Source organism: Juglans regia, chromosome 13 (genome assembly GCF_001411555.2).
Source record: "Juglans regia cultivar Chandler chromosome 13, Walnut 2.0, whole genome shotgun sequence".
In the NCBI taxonomy this organism is placed as follows: Eukaryota; Viridiplantae; Streptophyta; class Magnoliopsida; order Fagales; family Juglandaceae; genus Juglans; species Juglans regia.
In genome coordinates, this window is record NC_049913.1 from 9,494,374 (window position 1) to 9,512,145 (window position 17,772).

The 17,772-nt window shown below is 31.7% G+C and overlaps 2 protein-coding genes across 3 annotated transcripts; both read left to right on the forward strand.

Annotated features, from left to right (window-relative positions):
* Positions 1-867: 867 nt before the first annotated feature.
* Positions 868-3,431, forward strand: LOC109019684. 2 transcript variants are annotated; one of them, XM_035684579.1, is made up of 3 exons: positions 868-940; positions 1,327-1,478; positions 1,588-3,431. In XM_035684579.1, exon 3 carries the CDS (start codon positions 1,624-1,626, stop codon positions 3,286-3,288), a length of 1,665 nt encoding a protein of 554 aa, XP_035540472.1. In that variant the 5' UTR covers positions 868-940; positions 1,327-1,478; positions 1,588-1,623; the 3' UTR covers positions 3,289-3,431. The 2 variants fall into 2 exon arrangements, with proteins under 2 accessions (XP_035540472.1, XP_035540471.1); XM_035684578.1 differs by having other exon boundaries at positions 1,327-1,447.
* An 8,625-nt stretch (positions 3,432-12,056) lies between these two features.
* Positions 12,057-17,241, forward strand: LOC109019660 (lipoxygenase 6, chloroplastic-like). The gene is made up of 9 exons (XM_035684580.1): positions 12,057-12,663; positions 13,257-13,534; positions 13,615-13,852; positions 13,953-14,285; positions 14,473-14,558; positions 14,650-14,757; positions 15,244-15,545; positions 15,766-16,032; positions 16,222-17,241. Exons 1-9 carry the CDS (start codon positions 12,270-12,272, stop codon positions 16,979-16,981), a joined length of 2,766 nt encoding a protein of 921 aa, XP_035540473.1. The 5' UTR covers positions 12,057-12,269; the 3' UTR covers positions 16,982-17,241.
* Positions 17,242-17,772: the final 531 nt, after the last annotated feature.

The window sequence follows — 17,772 nt, forward strand, 5'->3', positions numbered from 1 at the left end:
TTAAGGAAAATATTGGTGTGAAATGTGAAACGGAAGAAACTAAACTCTCTATCCCTCCATTACCCTCCGAATCTATATTTTTCATCACTCCAAAATTGGAAGGAATGGATTCGCCATCAACCTTTTGTAAAGGCATGACAGACGTTCATAACCTTTTGTAAAAGAGCATTGCTATTCATAAGTCCATACACCACACACTAAAATTTTTTTATTTTTTTAAAATTTTTTTTGGTTTTATTATTCTTAAAATAATTGAATTATTCTACTCATAATCTATATACTACACATTTAATAAGAAAATAAAATTAAAGAAATTATAAAAAGATTGATGTGTATTGTATGAAACTTAGGAAAAGAATTTTTCTTTATAAAAACTTGCAAGGAAGAATATGTAATCAACTCCGTATGGTTTGACAGTTATGGGATTTGACATCCCAATTTAATAATCTAGGTACCCAATTATTTTTCCAGCCATTACTATTTCTGTAATTAGTGGCTGTACACGTAATTTTAATAGTGATATTACGTGGTTATGAAATAAAATGAGGTGAAATATTTTATTAAAATTTGAATAAAATATTATTAAAATATAATTTTTTAATATAATTTATATTTTAAAATTTTAAAAATTAAATGATTTATTATATTTTATATAAAAATTTAAAAAAATTATAATAATAAATTAAAATGAAATGGAATAATTTTATATATCAAACCGGTGCTTACCTTTTGGGGAGGAAGCGACAAAAGGAAGACTTGAAGTCAATGAATCATGCCAAAAAAACATAAAAAAGAAAGCGCTAAAGTACCGACCCCACGTTTATTTATTTTTTTTTATTTTTTTTTTTTCAGCATGATACTGGGTCCATTTAAACACGATGATAAGGATTGGAGTAGTATTTTCACTCCTTTAGTATCTCTCTCAAAGCACAACAAGCAGGTACTTTTTTTTATCCTGTAATTTTCAAGCTTCAGTTCACATAACTTGCTTGCAGTTCTAGTTCTAAGTAGTTTTGTTGCAATCCATCTCTCTTTTTTTTTTTTTTTTTTTGCAATCCATCTACAATAGTTGTATTTTCCCTTTCCTCAGATCTGTTATCTCTTTGCCAGTTTTTCCCCATCTATTAATGTAACTTCCCGATCTTAGATCTGATGTCTATTGCTTTTTTCAAACTTTTCATCATCAAAAGCGGGTTACTCTATATACATAGTGACAGTAAAATCGAGGATAGATCTGTTTTGTGATGGTTTGATATACTGATACCAGAAGAATCTTGGTGTGAATGGTATATTTTTCTCAACGTTAAACTCTGGTTTTTTGGTCAGACGTGTATTGAACTCTTCTTCTCTAGCCTACACCTTGACACCGATCTTCATTTGCCCCATTTGGACTCCAATCCTTAACGTCATCGGAAATCAGCGTCCTAAACATCCGCAATTCTTCCAGGTCAGGCTCCTACTCCAAAAAAGATTTCGATGTAAGATGATATCAATTGCTAATTTCAAATTTAATTGCTTATTGTCACTGGGGCTATGTCTTGGATTTGACCGTGGCTTTATGCCTTTGTCCCAACCTCACGAATGCAGATGTTCTTGCATGTGTGCATGTGAGAGAGTGAGGAGATGGAGGAGACAAGAGTAAATTATATTGATTTCATCCATGAGCATCCGTTGGTCTTCAAAGAAGATCTGGAAAATGATGGGAACAAGGAAGCTGTTTGCTCGAGGTGCCAGGAACCAGTGTTGGGTCCCGGCTACAAATGCTCCGAATGCTACTTCCTACTTCATAAATCATGCCATGAACTACCCCCCGAAATACACCACCACTGTTTGCACCCAAACCACACCCTTATTCTCAGAGCGCCATCAAAATCTAATACATGTGACGCCTGCCTCGAGAAATGCAGTAGACGCTTATTTTACCGTTGTGATACGTGTGATTTTGACCTCGACATCAATTGTGTTTACCGCTGGCGAAGTAGCATCGATGAATGTCGCCAACATCTCTTCGTCCCCATCTTGAATCAGATCCAATTCATTTGCGAAGCCTGTGGTGAGGAAACCAAGGACATCGCTTACCTATGTAGCATCTGTCGATTCTTGGTTCACCAAAAATGTGCTGGTTATCCACGCACCATCAGTACAACTGTACATAATCACTCTCTCACTCTCACATGTTCTCTTCATCAAATGGTAGAGGAGAAGGACGACATATTATGTAAACTTTGCCATAGAAAGGTAAAAACAAAGTACGGAGTTTATTATTGTCAAGATTGCAGATATGCTGCCCACTTGCAATGCGCACGAAAGTGTCAAGGGGAGTACATGGACCTGAGTGCAACCACAGAGTCGGTACCTTGTGAATCTGATTTGGTCTCGGAGATCAAACATATTAGTCATGAACACAAATTAATCATCAGTAAAAAGGAGCTCGAGGATGATAAGATTTGCGAGGGATGTATGCTTTCAATCTCGCCCCCGTTTTACAGCTGTGAGCAATGTAACTTCTTTCTGCACGGTCGCTGTACTATACTTTCCTCCAAGAAGCAACACCTTCTTCACCGACACCCACTCACCCTCCTCTTACAGGCATCTTCCCCAAGTGGCATATTCAGATGTTATGCTTGTGACCGTTTTCAACATGGCTTCTGTTATAGATGTGACTTGTGCAGGAACAAATTCGATATTCAATGCTCTTCTCTTCCGGAAACTTTAAAGCATGAAGGTCACCAACACTCCCTCTTCATAGGTTTGAATCGTGATAAAATAATATGCAATGGTTGTTATGATAAGGATCGTCCTTCTCACTTATTTGTATGCAAAAAATGCGAGACGTTCGGCTTGTGTGTTAGATGCGCAACTCTTCCATATAGAATTAGGTATGAATATGATTTACATGATTACTTGACACTCACATATAGTGTTGAAGACGATTCTGGAGAATACTATTGTTTTATTTGCGAGAAAAGTAGAGACTCAAGGAAGTGGTTCTACTATTGTAAGGAATGCGACTTTGCTGCGCATCCCGATTGTGTTATTGGCAAGTATTCGCGCATCAAGTTTGGAAGAACCTTCACATGTCGTGAATATCATGATCAACATCAGCCGCTCACTGTTGTCCAGAAGAACGAGTACTCTGCTCCGTGTGATACTTGTGGCACCACATTTAATGGCTTGGCTGTAGCATGTACTCAATGCAAATTCAATTCCCACTTATTTACTTGGTTGTGGGGCTCAGAGAGTATTTGTGCCACACGCAAGATTAGAAGTCGCAATATGCTTCAATAGCAATAAGATTATAAAGAAATAGACGGTATATCATGAGGATATGATGTCATATGGAATTTTTATGTATTGTATAGACTGCACATGAGCATTTATCGCTGTTTATATCTATTTGAATTGAAGTATTTAGTTAAACGTGAAAATAAATATATAGTTGAGAACTGCGTTTGGAAACACCCAACTAAAAAATGAAATTCTATAATGGTCAAGGAGAGGCAGAAAATTGAGGTTGCACTAGCTAGGTGGCTCATGTACTTGTTGGAACAATCTGTAAGTGGGAGAGTTTCATTAATGTATAAGTTCTATTTTATATATATTTGAGTTTTGGCCTATTTATATTAGGGAAATGCTATGCATCAACCCCACACCAGCACACACTTCACATCATTTTTTTTTTTTTTTTTTTACACTCAATAGGTTGAGTGTGTGCTGGTGTGGGGCTGATGCAAATATTTTTCCTTTATATTAACACGCTACTTATTATTATGAGACTCACGGTAGTTTTAAAAAAGTCCAAATATCAATAATTTTTTAGCATAGTTACTAGTTGATGTGAAATACTTGGGGCCTGTTTGGGATTACGTTAGGAGTGTTAAAAATTATTTAAATAGCTTAAAAACTCTTTAGTGAAAAAATTAGATTATTTGAGTGTTATGTATTAAAATATTTTTTAATCTTAAATAAGCTAAAAAATACATTTAAGGAAAAACATCATTTTTGTGTTTTTTTTTTAAACGTTCTTTTCTAGATAATGCGAAACCTAATTTGAGTTTTAAAAAGACTGTCAATAGGCTGTGAAAATATCCATACAACTTTAAGAAATTACAATTTTTAAATTTTCAATAATATGATCATAATTTTTAAAAAATTAAATGATTATCTTTTCAACATCAAAAGATACTTTTTTAATTTGTTTACAAACAAAATGTATCGAAAGTACTTCAAACACATGGTTACTAATCAGTAAATAGATTTTTAATGATAAAATTTTTTACTTAAAGTTATAAGCCCTAAAGTTATATATTTAAATAGAGTTTTGCTATATATTTATATACACGTGTTGCGTGGATGAATGAATCGCATACAGTATGGATCGATAAGAGATGATCGTAGTGACATTTATTTTTTTCGGATTTTGGATTTTCCAGAATGAAAGAACGTGAAAATGATAAGAATAAGATTAAAAAACTACAATAATAATAGCAAATACTAAAATTAGCTGATCAACTGATCATCACCGGAAGAACACAATAAATAAACGTTGACTACAAAGAAAAGTGCCATATTATACAATCTGCCACTACGTACCCATGCGCACGTACCACTAGATTTACCATGCATGTTGCATCTTGATCTAATTATATAAGATGGTTGATAATTATTATCTTTTTTTCTTTTGTAATTTGGGAGTATTAATTTGTCTTCTCCTTTGTGGAATCCATTAAATGTCGAACGACTTCACTTCCTCATTAGTTCTTTGATCTAATTACAAGATGATCGCCGGCGAGGTATGTTGACAGTGCCACTTCAAAATTTGTTCCGACTAAAGTTGCCCTTGTTTCGTCATGAATTCTATTTATTTATTTTTTAGTATTATCCTACCCATTTTCCATTTGATTAACCTTTTTCTATATTTGACAAAAGAAAAAGAGAAATTCTATTAATCATTTACTGTTTATTCTCACATTTCATATTTATAATTTTTTTATAAGATGTATGAATATTTTTTATAGAATGTGAGATGTGGATTAATAAATAGTAATTTATACTAATAATTTTTTTTTTCAAAAAAAAACTTTTTCCTTTTTGAAAAAGTTAAAATTCGGTAACAAAATATAAATTATTTTATCTCATCTCATTATTATAAATTTTTTAAATTTTTATTTAAAATATAATAAATAATTTAATTTTTTAAATTTTTAAAATAAAATTATATTAAAAAATTATATTTAACTTTCAACTCTATCTCATTTGATTAACAAAATGAAACTTAAATGAAGTAAATGAGATTAATATTTGTGCGCTTTGCTTACGTTTACAAGAGGTTCCATTTGGTTATTGAAAGAAGTGAAATCCTAATAATGTTATTTTAAAAAATAGAAATAAAAAACCACACATATTAGATCCCAAAATATCGGTCAATCGACATTTCAATTCTGGCTTCGTTCCCGGAGCTACTGTTGTTGACGTGTTGTTTGCCAAACTTTTTTTTTTTTGGAAAGCGTCACGCGCTCTTGAGTATGTTGTGATGACTTTGATTGCGTTTAGATATTAAGGTTGTGTTTGGATACTGAAGTGAGTTGAGATGATAAAATATTGTTAAAATATTATTTTTTAATATTATTATTATTTTGAGATTTGAAAAAATTGAATTATTTATTATATTTTGTGTTAAAATTTGAAAAAAATGTAATGATGAATTGAGATGAATTGAGAATATTTAAGGAACCAAACGAAGCTAAGTTAAGATAAGTTGAATTAAATTGAATTATTTTATAAATAATAATGAATTAAGTATAAATATGTTTAAAGTGTGTTTAGATAGTAATATGAATTTAATACTTTTATAGAAAATTAAAAAAAATTATAGATCTTATATATAAAGATGTTTTAAGTTGAAAAAGATTATGAGTCTTATATATAAAAATATTTTGAATTAGAATGAATTTAGTAATTAAATAATTAAATATTTAGATATTAGATTCAATTTAAAGTTAAATTAAATTCAGATAAGCTCAATTGAATTTAGAAACCAAACGGAGCCAAACCTCACGTCAAAATGGTTCTTGCCATTGATGCCAACACCCCTTACATTATTTACATGATGAATTATATTTCTTTTATTTTTATAGATTTTAATATTTTTAAAACTGTAGAAAAAAAAAATGATTTGGTAACCAGAAGAGACGAGTAGGCAATAATTGTGAATAGAGTTTTCTATTTATTATTTCTACATATTATATATTTTATTTTTTAAAATGTTTTTAAATTTTGTTTTTGATTTTATTTTTTTTTAATTTATTAAAATTTTCTATTTATTATTTATGTATTAAATATATAACAAAAAAAATATATAAAAAAATATATAATGTATAAAATGATGAATACAATTTTTCTGAAAAAATTTCTGATGCGCTATGAAATAATAAATGGACGATGCTACAGCTCTCACTTGAGGCTCCTGTTAGAGCTATAGCATATGTTTTCATGTGTTTTTATGTATTTTTTTAATTAATTTTTTATATAAATTTTTTTAATATTTTTAAAAAATAAAATAAATTAAAAATATCATTAAAAATATTTAAAAAATTATTAAAAAATACTTCATTGATTAAAAAAATATTTTTTAATAATATTTTAAATTTTTTATTTTTTAAAATATTTAAAATTATTAAAAAAAATTATATAAAAAGTAACTTAAAAAAACACACAAAAAACGAGCTCTCCGCTCTAACATTATTCATAATGAATGTTCAACGAAGCCTGAATTCACTGCTCCCACCAGACAAGAGGAATCAGTAGCAGTGTCGTAGGTGGTAGGAATAGGATAATGTGTGGATGTCAGATATCCCACGTGGTGGATTTTTGTCATTTGCACAGATTTCGCCATTCAATTGGTTTTCATTTCAAGACAAGACACCCCACCAGTCCATCTTTCTTTCTTTCATTTCTTTTTATCATTTTTAAGAACACATTTTACACCTGCGCTCATTATAATTTAGATATTTCTTTTTCTCATTTATATATGGTAGTTGACTTTCACCTTCTTCCAACTTCCAACCAAAGCTATTACTATTTGGAAAATGCTATATCTCCCGCTGGGAGCTCCCGCTTGGAGCCCCCGCTGGAGATTAGTATATTTTTTTTATGTGTTTTTTTTTAAATTATTTTTTATATAGGTTTTTTTAATAATTTTAACTATTTTTAAAAAATAAAAAAATTTAAAAATATTTTTTTTAATCACGAAGTAAAATAAAAAATCATATTTCTTAATCACGAAGTAAAATAAAAAATCATAAAAAAATATTTTTTATTTTACTTCGTGATTAAGAAAGTATATTTTAATGAATTTTTTTTACTTTCTAATTAAGGAAGTGTTTTTAATGATGTTCTAAATTTATTTTATTTTATTTTTAATATTTTTTATAATTTTTTATTTTACTTCATGATTAAGAAAGTATTTTTTAATTTATATTTTTTTACATTCTAATTAAGAAAATATTTTCTGAATGATGTTTTAAATTTATTTTATTTTTTTAAAATATTTTAAAATAATAAAAGATCTATATAAAAAATTACTTAAACAAAACACATATAAAATAACACTACATCCCAGCGGGAGCCCCCAACGGGGGCTGTAGTATCACCCTTACTATTTTCACATCTCACGCGTTTTTTTTTTTTTATTTATTGAAAATATAAGATTTTAATTTATAAAAAAATTAAAAGTTGATTTTTTGTAAAAAAAAAAAAATCACTTCTTAATATTCCAGTGATGTGAAAGGTCCATAATAATTTTATTTAAAAAATCTTATACTACATACTATTTATAATAATTTAATTTTAAAAAATAAATTTTAAATTTTACGAATCAAATTATATGATACTAAAATTTGATCATTATGTTATTGTACCATTAAACTTCCATTAAATATATCACGTAAGCTTCATTGATAAAATGACACGTAAAAATAATAACATCATTTTAGAAACTAATAATCAAACAATAAATAAAAGTTAAAATGATAAAGAAGGCTTATGGGTCTATTTATATATTTAGAACATCTCAATATATAAGTGAATAGTAATGAAATTATTTAAGTTAAGATATTTTATTAAATTTTAAGAAGTGTGAGAAAAAGTATTGTTTTAGAACTTGAAAAAGTAGTATTATTTTTTATGTTTTGTTTAATAGTTTAGAAAAATTGTATTGATTAGATAAAAAAGTTAAAAATTAAAAATTAAAAAATATATTGTATCTAAGTGATGTTTATGAATGAAATATTTGGTCAAATCTACTATATTCTGGCTGCCATTAGTCGACACGCGTCCCATCACCACATTTGCTAACCACCGATCTACTAGAATGATGCGTAGTCGTGCCAAAAAGCTCGGCGTGTGGCACTCACACGCGGCTTATTTCCACACGCGCTAACACGCCTTGATGCCTCGAACGCCTTCACTGAGATATCTCTTTCCCATGAAATTACCATTTTTGATCAGTACAAATTTATCTGACTCAAAAATTAGTTTAAACTCATAATTATTCAGAAGACTACTAGATACAATATTATTTTGAACTTCTAGTTCATGATAACATTTTTTAGAGTAAGATTTTTTTTGGAGGTAAACTCTATTTTTATTCTTTGCCTCTAACTATGAGAGTGGATGAGTCCCCCATATAAAGAATATGACCTTTTTCCATTGGCTCGTAACTCTTGAACAGGCTCCTGTCCTTACAAACATGTCTTGTTGAGACTCATGTCCTTACAGACATGTCTTGTTACTCCTGAATCAATCCACCAGAAATTATCTCCTTCAAGAGTGTTGATCTCAGAGACCATAGCCTCAAAATTATCTCTAGAACCCGAGTCTTGTTTTTTCTTTTTAATAAAACGACATTCTCTTTTGTAATGCCCTTGTTTGCCACAATGAAAGCAACTTACCCCCAAATTCTTTTGATTCTCATTTTGGAAGTGATTTTATTTTTTTCCAAAATTATTATTTCTCTTCCGATTTTCATATCTAGATTTATTGGGTTGTCCGGGGTTGTGGGTCTTTCCTTTCTCTACCATATACATGTTGGACGTCAAAGAGTTACGCTCTTCATTAATGTCTCTAAGCCTTATCTCTTATTCTATACGAATATGTTGGCCTAATAGGAAGTGCATTTACTTTTGCCATAGTCGAAAATTGGCTTCATCAAAGCGTTCGAGTTTTATAAAACTGAACCAAACTCTCTCAAACTATGCATCATTAATAATCAAATATTGTCTTAAGATTGTTGGTGCAAAAATGGTTGCAAAAGATAAAATAGTGAGAGAAAAGTTTACTTCAAGATACGTCACAATGTCACTTACCTTAATTTCTCTCTTTCTAAAATAATTCACAACTTTCAAAATCAACTCCAAAATAATACAAATAATAAATATAATATATCCTTATTTTGAAAATATTTCCAACAATATATATAAAAAGTCGATCGTATTTTTTAATAGTAAAATCTATTCCTTCTTAAAAAAAAGAAATGCCATTTTGTAAATCTGGAATATTATATTTAAAAAATATGGAAACTAAAATGAAAAAGTTAGTTTTTTTTTTTTATAGATTTTATTTTTTTTAAAAAAAAGTATATGCTAGACCAAACATTTTTAAACTGTAGACAAAAATAATATGATTTGGTAACAAGGAAGAGACGAGTAGGCAATAATTGAGGGGAGTAGGAGTAAGCAATAATTGTGAATATATTAAGAAAGTTTATGGTGTGCTATTAAATAATGCAAATGATAAAGTTATGCTAAATAATAATTTGTATATAACTATCTAATAAAATAATATTATTTTAAATTTAATTTAAATTTAATGTATTTAAATATAATAAAAAATATTATTATATTTAAAATTATCTATAAATTGTAAATGAGCTGTCAATCACTGCCTAGGGAAATAATACATCTTCAACAGAGCCTGAAATCACTGCTCCCACCAGAAAGCAGTCATCGAAAGAGGAAACCACGAAGGAGAGTAGGATGATGTGTGGATGTCAGATATCCCACGTGATGGATTTTTGTCAATTGGTTTTCATTTCAAGACAAGACACCCCACCAGTCCCTCTTTCTTTCTTTCATTTCTTTTTATCATTTTTAAGAACACATTTTACCCCTGAAATTTATATATTTCTTTTTCTCTTTTAGTTGACTTTCACCTTCTTCCAACTTCCAACCAAAGCTATTATTATTTTCACATCTCACGCGCTTTTTTTTATTATAATTGATAATATAATATTTTAATTTTAAAAAAAATTAAAAGTTGAATTTTTTGTAACAAAGAAAATCACTTCGTAACATTTCAGTGATGTGAAAGGTTGAATAATAATTTTATTTAAAAATTTTTATATACAGTATAATTTAATTTTAAAAAATAAATTTTAAATTTTATAAATCAAATTATACCAACTAAAATTCGATCATTATGTTATTGTACCGTTGAACTTCCATTAAATATATCACTTAGCTTCATTGATAAGATGACACGTGTGAAAAAAATTAATAACATCATTTTAAAAACTAATAATCAAACAATAAATAAATGTTAAAATGATAAAGAAGCCTTGAGGGTCCATTTGCATACGAAGAATATTTCAATATATTTATAAATAAAAATAAAATTATTAGAGTTAATATGTTTTATTAGGTATAAGATGACACGTGTGAAAAAAATTAATAACATCATTTTAAAAATTAATAATCAAACAATAAATAAATGTTAAAATGATAAAGAAGCCTTGAGGGTCCATTTGCATACGAAGAATATTTCAATATATTTATAAATAGAAATAAAATTATTAGAGTTAATATGTTTTATTAGGTTTTAAGAAGTGTGAGAGAAAAAATATAATAAAAATATTATAATTTCTATTCATTATTTTTTTACTATTATTAACGGATCATTTTAGATCACTTCAACATACAGACGTAATGAGATCACCTCACCTAAGCATAAGTCTAGGTTGTGATTAAAGAGGTTTAGACAGTGAGTTGAGATGAGATGAGATGAGATAAAAGTTAAATAAAATATTGTTAGAATATTATTTTTCTTTTAAAAAAATTGAATTGTTTATTATATTTTATGTATAAATTTAGAAAAATTATAATGACTAGATGAGATGAATTGAAAGGCTCTCTCAATCCAAACAATCTCTAAGGAAAATTATACCCATCATACTCACACCACATACTACACATAATTTTTTTTTTAAAATTTTTTTCTCTTATCAAATATGTGGTGTATGGATAATGAGTATAATAATTCAATTAGTTTAAGAAGAATAAAATAAAAAATTAAAATAAATATGGTGTGTGGTGTGTAAGAATGATGAGTAGTAAAACTCACAGGATTTTTGACTCAATACCAACAAAAAATAAAAAATGATTAAAATCAAAAGTACGAGGAGTAATAAATTTAAAATTAAAATGTTGAGACCAATCTATGCAAAAACAAATGAAAATCATAATGTTTAGCTTTTATAATAATGGTATTGTTTGAAAGATTCATATGAATAGGATTAATGGGCATGACTAAATATTATATGGTCGATATATTATTATGAAGTTATGAAGAGAAAGTTGTACAAGATTCTTGTTCAATAGTTCATCAGTTATCATTATTACTTCAAACAACAAAATAAATAAATAAAGATTAGATTCACAAAAAGACTACAAAATAAAATGAAAGCAACGTGGTTAGATTTAATTAAAAAAGAATGATTAAGGAGATGTTATTATATTTTATATATAAATTTAAAAATATTATAATATTTAAATGAGAGGAGAAATTTCTTATATCCAAACAACACTTAAAAAGGTCATAAATATAATTTTTGTTTCCCGGGTCATCTTTCGTTGATTTCTAACCGAACCATTGGACCGTGATTTCAAGCGCTCATGTTTGAGAGTCTCGTTAATGAAGACCCAGACAGCAGGGCAATCCAGTCATTATATATATATATATAAAATAAAATAAATAAAAATCAAACCACCCCTTATCTTGTCCTGTGCCACCGTTTTGCGTTCCGTTCTCGGGGAATCAACAGGCAACCGCCCACCTCCGTCAAGACTCACGGCAAACAATAAGCGATACCACTGAACCGCACGACGCCGTTTGTTACATCCTCTGCAATATCAATCAACGTTCTCTCTTTCATATTGGACCTAAGCAACAGTGAACCGAGGAGCTCGTTTTGTTTTTCGTATACAAAGACCAAGATGTTTACGGTCAACCCGGCCGGTCCTCCCAAGTCTGACATCTCCGGCGGGGTACTCAGGACATCTCCGGCTTTCTTCGGTGAAAGCAGCGTAGCCCCTATTCGGAGGACTCAGTTACCGGTATTCGGTTCTCGGGTCAACAGGAACGGGCTAATCCGGGCCGTGATCAGCAGTGGCGACAAGACTTTGGAAGCTGCTAGTACCCTGGAAGGCAAAGAGAGTAATGGGTCTTTGTTGTCTTCGGGAGGAGGGATCGAAGTAAGGGCGGTGGTGACTGTGAGGAAGAAAATGAAGGAGACGATCACGGAGAAAGTAGAGGACAAGTGGGAGTTCTTTGTCAACGGATTTGGCCAGGGCATCGTCATTCAGCTTATAAGCGCAGAGATTGATCCCGGTTAGTCTCTTAGTGTTATTTCATTTATGTTGAAGGCTTTTTTTTGTTCGGCTAGGGATCAACTGATCATAATAAGATGTCGTGCTTTCTTTCATGGGTATATATATGATCTTTTATGCAGTAAAGTGAAAGAATATGACCTGGCCTTTAGGTTTGACTGAACAACGGCTAATATGATGGTGTAAGAAAAGTAGAAATGGAAGAAGGTTAGATGTCTGAACTGGGTCCTTAGTGGGATTTTGATTCAGTTGTCTAATCTTTTAATTAACTCTTGATATACTTAATTACGTATTAATACGAGGTTCCTGAATTTTCACACTTTATACTAGTCCATCGTTCTGTCAAGGATCTCTGATTCTAATTCTTCATTATCAAAGCTTTTTTCATTGGCTTTTATCGAGAGGGGAAATTATTGCTAACTGTATACAGAGAGTCTGGTTATCCGTTTCTCCTTTTTCACCAAAAGTAAGCATATGGATGTTATCCGTCATTCCTCTTTTTCCTCTGTACATTTTTTATTTTCTGAATGAGTTGCTTTCCGTCAGTATCTATCATCTTTTCAAAATAACGGTTGTTTAATCTGCCTTTTACAGTTACCAATTCAGGAAAGAGTGTCCAGTCCTCTGTACGGGGCTGGTTGACGAGGCCATTGAACAATTCACAAATTGTTGAGTATGCTGCTAATTTCACTGTCCCGAATGACTTTGGGTGTCCTGGGGCCATTCTCGTTACAAATCTTCATGGCAAGGAGTTCTACTTATTGGAGATTGTCATTCATGGTTTTGATGGAGGCCCCATCTTCTTCCCAGCTAATACGTGGATTCATTCACGGAAAGATAATTCTGAAAGTAGAATTATTTTCAAAAATCAAGTGAGAACTTTCAAAAATCAAGGAGTTTTCAGTCGATGGTTTTGCTTAACCAATGCTCATTGTCACATTGTTGTGAACAGGCATACTTACCGTCACAATCACCTCCTGGCATTAAAGATCTTCGAAATGAAGATTTATTGAGCATCCGTGGAAATGGGAAAGGCGAGAGAAAGCCCCATGATAGGATTTATGATTATGATCTTTATAATGATTTGGGTAATCCAGACAAGGACATAGATCTTGCTAGGCCAGTTCTTGGTTGCGAAGAGAGGCCTTATCCCAGGCGCTGTAGAACTGGCCGACCTCCAACAAAATCAGGTATGCTGTTCTTGAAAGTGTCAGTGTAATTCTTTGAAATATCTTTTCTCCATATAGCTAATATTAATTATGTGTTTTGACTTGGATGGAAATGTAATAGATCCATTTTCTGAGACTAGAATCGAAAAGCCCCATCCAGTGTATGTTCCACGGGATGAAACTTTTGAGGAGATTAAGCAGGATACTTTCTCCACTGGAAGGTTGAAAGCCGTGCTCCACAATCTTATACCATCCATTGCTGCTACTTTGTCAAGTTCAGACATATCTTTTAAGTGCTTTTCTGATATCGACAAGCTATATAATGATGGTGTTATCTTGAAAGATGATGAGAATAAAGATGTAGTTGAGAATCTATTGCTGGGTAGGATGGTGAAACAGGTTATGAGCGTGGGCCAAAGGTTGTTGAAGTATGAAACGCCAGCCATTATAAAAAGTTAGTATGCATACCTGTATTCTTTCCAGTTTTATAAAATAATTTATTCTTGAGGCTCATATCTTACAATTATGTTACAGATGCTCTTGTCAGATTTCATTCCACATCTAATCATCTACTCAAAAAGAAAGTGTTGTTGGTTCTAAAGCTCATTCTTTCTTGCAACTTATGAGGTTACTGTTTTCAGGAGATAGATTTGCTTGGCTGCGAGACAATGAGTTTTCACGTCAGACTTTAGCTGGACTCAATCCAGTGAACATTGAGATTTTGAAGGTAATACTAACACAGTTTATTATCAATTATTTTGTTGAATTCACATTCATCAGTCATGTATAGGGAGTCCTTGAGTTGATCATATTTGCAGGAATTTCCAATTCTCAGCGAGCTAGACCCTGCTGTCTATGGTCCTCCAGAGTCGGCTCTCACAAAGGAATTGATAGAGCAAGAACTCAATGGATTGAGTGTAGAAAAGGTATCAATATCTACTTGCATTATGATATATGGTTTTATATCTTCTCTTGCTTAGTATATACCTTGATTAATTTGGTAAAATTCATATGCGGCATGCCTGTTAGTTTTGACTCCGAAGAAAAGGGATACTTAGATTTTCTATGTGCAACTTCTGTTTTCTGTTTGGCAAAGTGCCTAATTTTATCCACAACCACATCCCCTTTGGTGCACTTCAAATGTGATATGAATGAAAATGATTTTGTCGACCTGGTGGCATATCTATCCAGTAAATTCACGTCTTTATATTTATAGTGTTTTACCAAACTTTTTCTGTATCATCCGGCTTTCACATTTTGTTTGTCATTATTTTACTCAAACCCTTGAAAGACAACGAAATACAGTTGCAGAAGTCCGAAAGGTATAAACTGCAGAGGCATTTACTTACTTTCAAAGTATCTCTGCATCATCTGCCTCTCTAACTCTGCCTATTTGACATTTGATGATACAGGCTATCGAGGAAAAGAGACTGTTTATACTTGATTACCATGACATGCTTTTACCATTCATCAAGAAGATTAACTCCTTGCCTGGAAGGAAATCTTATGCTTCTAGGACAATTTTTTTCTATACCAAGACTGGTTTGCTGAGGCCTATAGCTATCGAGCTTTCGCTTCCTCCAGCGCCTTCCTCACCTCAAAATAAACGTGTTTACACTCATGGGCATGATGCTACTATGCATTGGACTTGGAAGCTAGCCAAAGCTCATGTTTGCTCAAATGATGCTGGTGTCCATCAACTAGTGAATCACTGGTAAAAAGATGAAATATACTATCTTTTAGACTGTATCATATTGAACTACTTTTTATCACATTAAGACTATGTAGGAGCCTAGAATATAACTGAAGTTGAGAACACATTATCTGGATTAGAAGCCTTTTTCAGAACAAAGAAAATGGTTCATTCACGCAGGCTAAGTTACATGCTTTATAAAGGTAAGACAAGGCTACTAATTTTTTGATAATTTATTCAGGTTGAGGACTCATGCTTGCATGGAACCTTATATAATTGCAACTCATAGGCAGCTCAGCTCAATGCACCCCATTTACAAGCTGCTTCACCCCCATATGCGCTACACCTTAGAAATTAATGCACTCGCACGGCAAAGTTTGATAAATGGAGGGGGAATAATTGAGGCTTGTTTCAGTCCAGGAAATTATGCCATGGAGCTTAGCTCTGTAGCCTACAAGAGTTTGTGGCGATTTGACATGGAGGCATTGCCAGCGGATCTTCTTAGGAGGTATGGTTCTCATGCGGTAAATGCATTCAAAACTAAATTTGTTGACTGTCTTTAAACACCATTCTCTCTAGTGTCCTAGTCTGTACGCTTTATCACCATTTCTGAACCTTTTCTATCCTGGGATCGCCACTGGTGCTCCACTCTGGTAGAGAGGACAGCATAATCAATACTTGTCTTTTTTTTCTTCAGAGGCATGGCGGTGGAGGATCCTTCGATGCCATGTGGTGTGAGACTTGTAATTGAAGACTACCCTTATGCTGCGGATGGCCTCCTCATATGGTCCGCAACTCAAGAATGGGTGGAAAATTATGTGAACCATTTCTACACTGAGCCAAATTCTGTCACATCTGATCTTGAGCTGCAAGCCTGGTGGAATGAAATCAAGAACAAGGGTCACTATGACAAAAGGAATGAACCATGGTGGCCTAAATTGAATACCAAGGAGGACTTATCCCGCATTCTTACCTCAATGATTTGGATTGCTTCAGGTCAGCATGCAGCTATCAACTTTGGGCAGTATCCTTTTGGAGGATATGTCCCTAACCGTCCTACCCTTACGAGAAGACTCATTCCACAAGAAGATGACCCTGATTATGAGAAGTTTATTCATAACCCTCAGCACACTTTCCTGTCTTCTCTGGCAACTCAACTTCAAGCAACCAAAGTAATGGCAGTTCAAGACACCCTGTCGACTCACTCTCCAGATGAAGAGTACTTGGGTCAGGTGAATCAGCTACTCAGCCATTGGATCAATGACAATGAAGTTTTAAAATTGTTCAAGAAATTCTCTGCTAGATTAGAGGAGATAGAGGAGATAATAAATGCAAGAAACAAAGACAATCATCTCAGAAATAGAAGTGGTGCAGGTATTCCTCCCTACGAGCTGCTCCTTCCATCATCAGGTCCTGGAGTCACGGGTCGTGGAATCCCGAATAGCATCTCCATCTGATGGATTTAGCTGATGCGAAGTTTTTGTAGGGTTCTCATGTTTGGCGCCATACTTGGTGCTTAGTTACCATTGCCTTGTCAGAAAAACAAAAGCCTTATAATGTAGGCGTCCTTTTCAAACACTCTCCACGTTCACCAATGGCCCCATTCTATTTACTATTTAATAGTGTTTTTGTAAGTTCTGCATGGTCCGTACTTCTTACTGAAGATGATGTGAAATGTACAAATACATTTGTATAAAAGAAAAATTTGGACTACCAACTCCCCAGTTTGATATTTTCTGCCATTTTTTTTTTCGAGAATTACTAGTTTGAATGTCTCGTTTGAGATAATTTAAGATTAAAATTAAGAATAAAATAAAATATTATTAGAATATATTTTTTTAATATTATTTTTATTTTAAAATTTAAAAAAGTTGAATTATTTATTTTATTTTATATAAAAATTTAAAAAATATGTAATTATTAAATGAGATGAGATAAGATGAGTTAAAAAAAATTGTGAAAATAAGCGAAAAAATCTCGTCTACCATAACCTTGCAAGGCTGCCGCATGTTTAACATCTATTTTTCCAAAAAAATTAAAATAAAAACCAAATTAATTTATATTAATTGGTTTTTACAATTTTTTTTTTTAAAATAAAATAGAGAGAGCAAGACCTTGATTGACCCGTGCTCATCTGAAAAATGAGCCCAGTCAAAACATATAAGCTTCACTACAGAGTGGCCTATGGTTGAGTCATAACTTTTCTTTCCCCATTTGGGCTCAGTGCAAGCCTACGTCAATGCTGCTC

Coding starts and splice junctions, on each gene's coding strand:
- LOC109019684 (XM_035684579.1), top strand. CDS start 1,624: ATGGAGGAGACAAGAGTAAATTATATTGATTTCATCCATGAGCATCCG.
- LOC109019660 (XM_035684580.1), top strand. CDS start 12,270: ATGTTTACGGTCAACCCGGCCGGTCCTCCCAAGTCTGACATCTCCGGC. Junction 12,664..13,256: donor AAGCGCAGAGATTGATCCCG/GTTAGTCTCTTA, acceptor TGCCTTTTACAG/TTACCAATTCAGGAAAGAGT. Junction 16,033..16,221: donor CCAGCGGATCTTCTTAGGAG/GTATGGTTCTCA, acceptor TTTTTTCTTCAG/AGGCATGGCGGTGGAGGATC.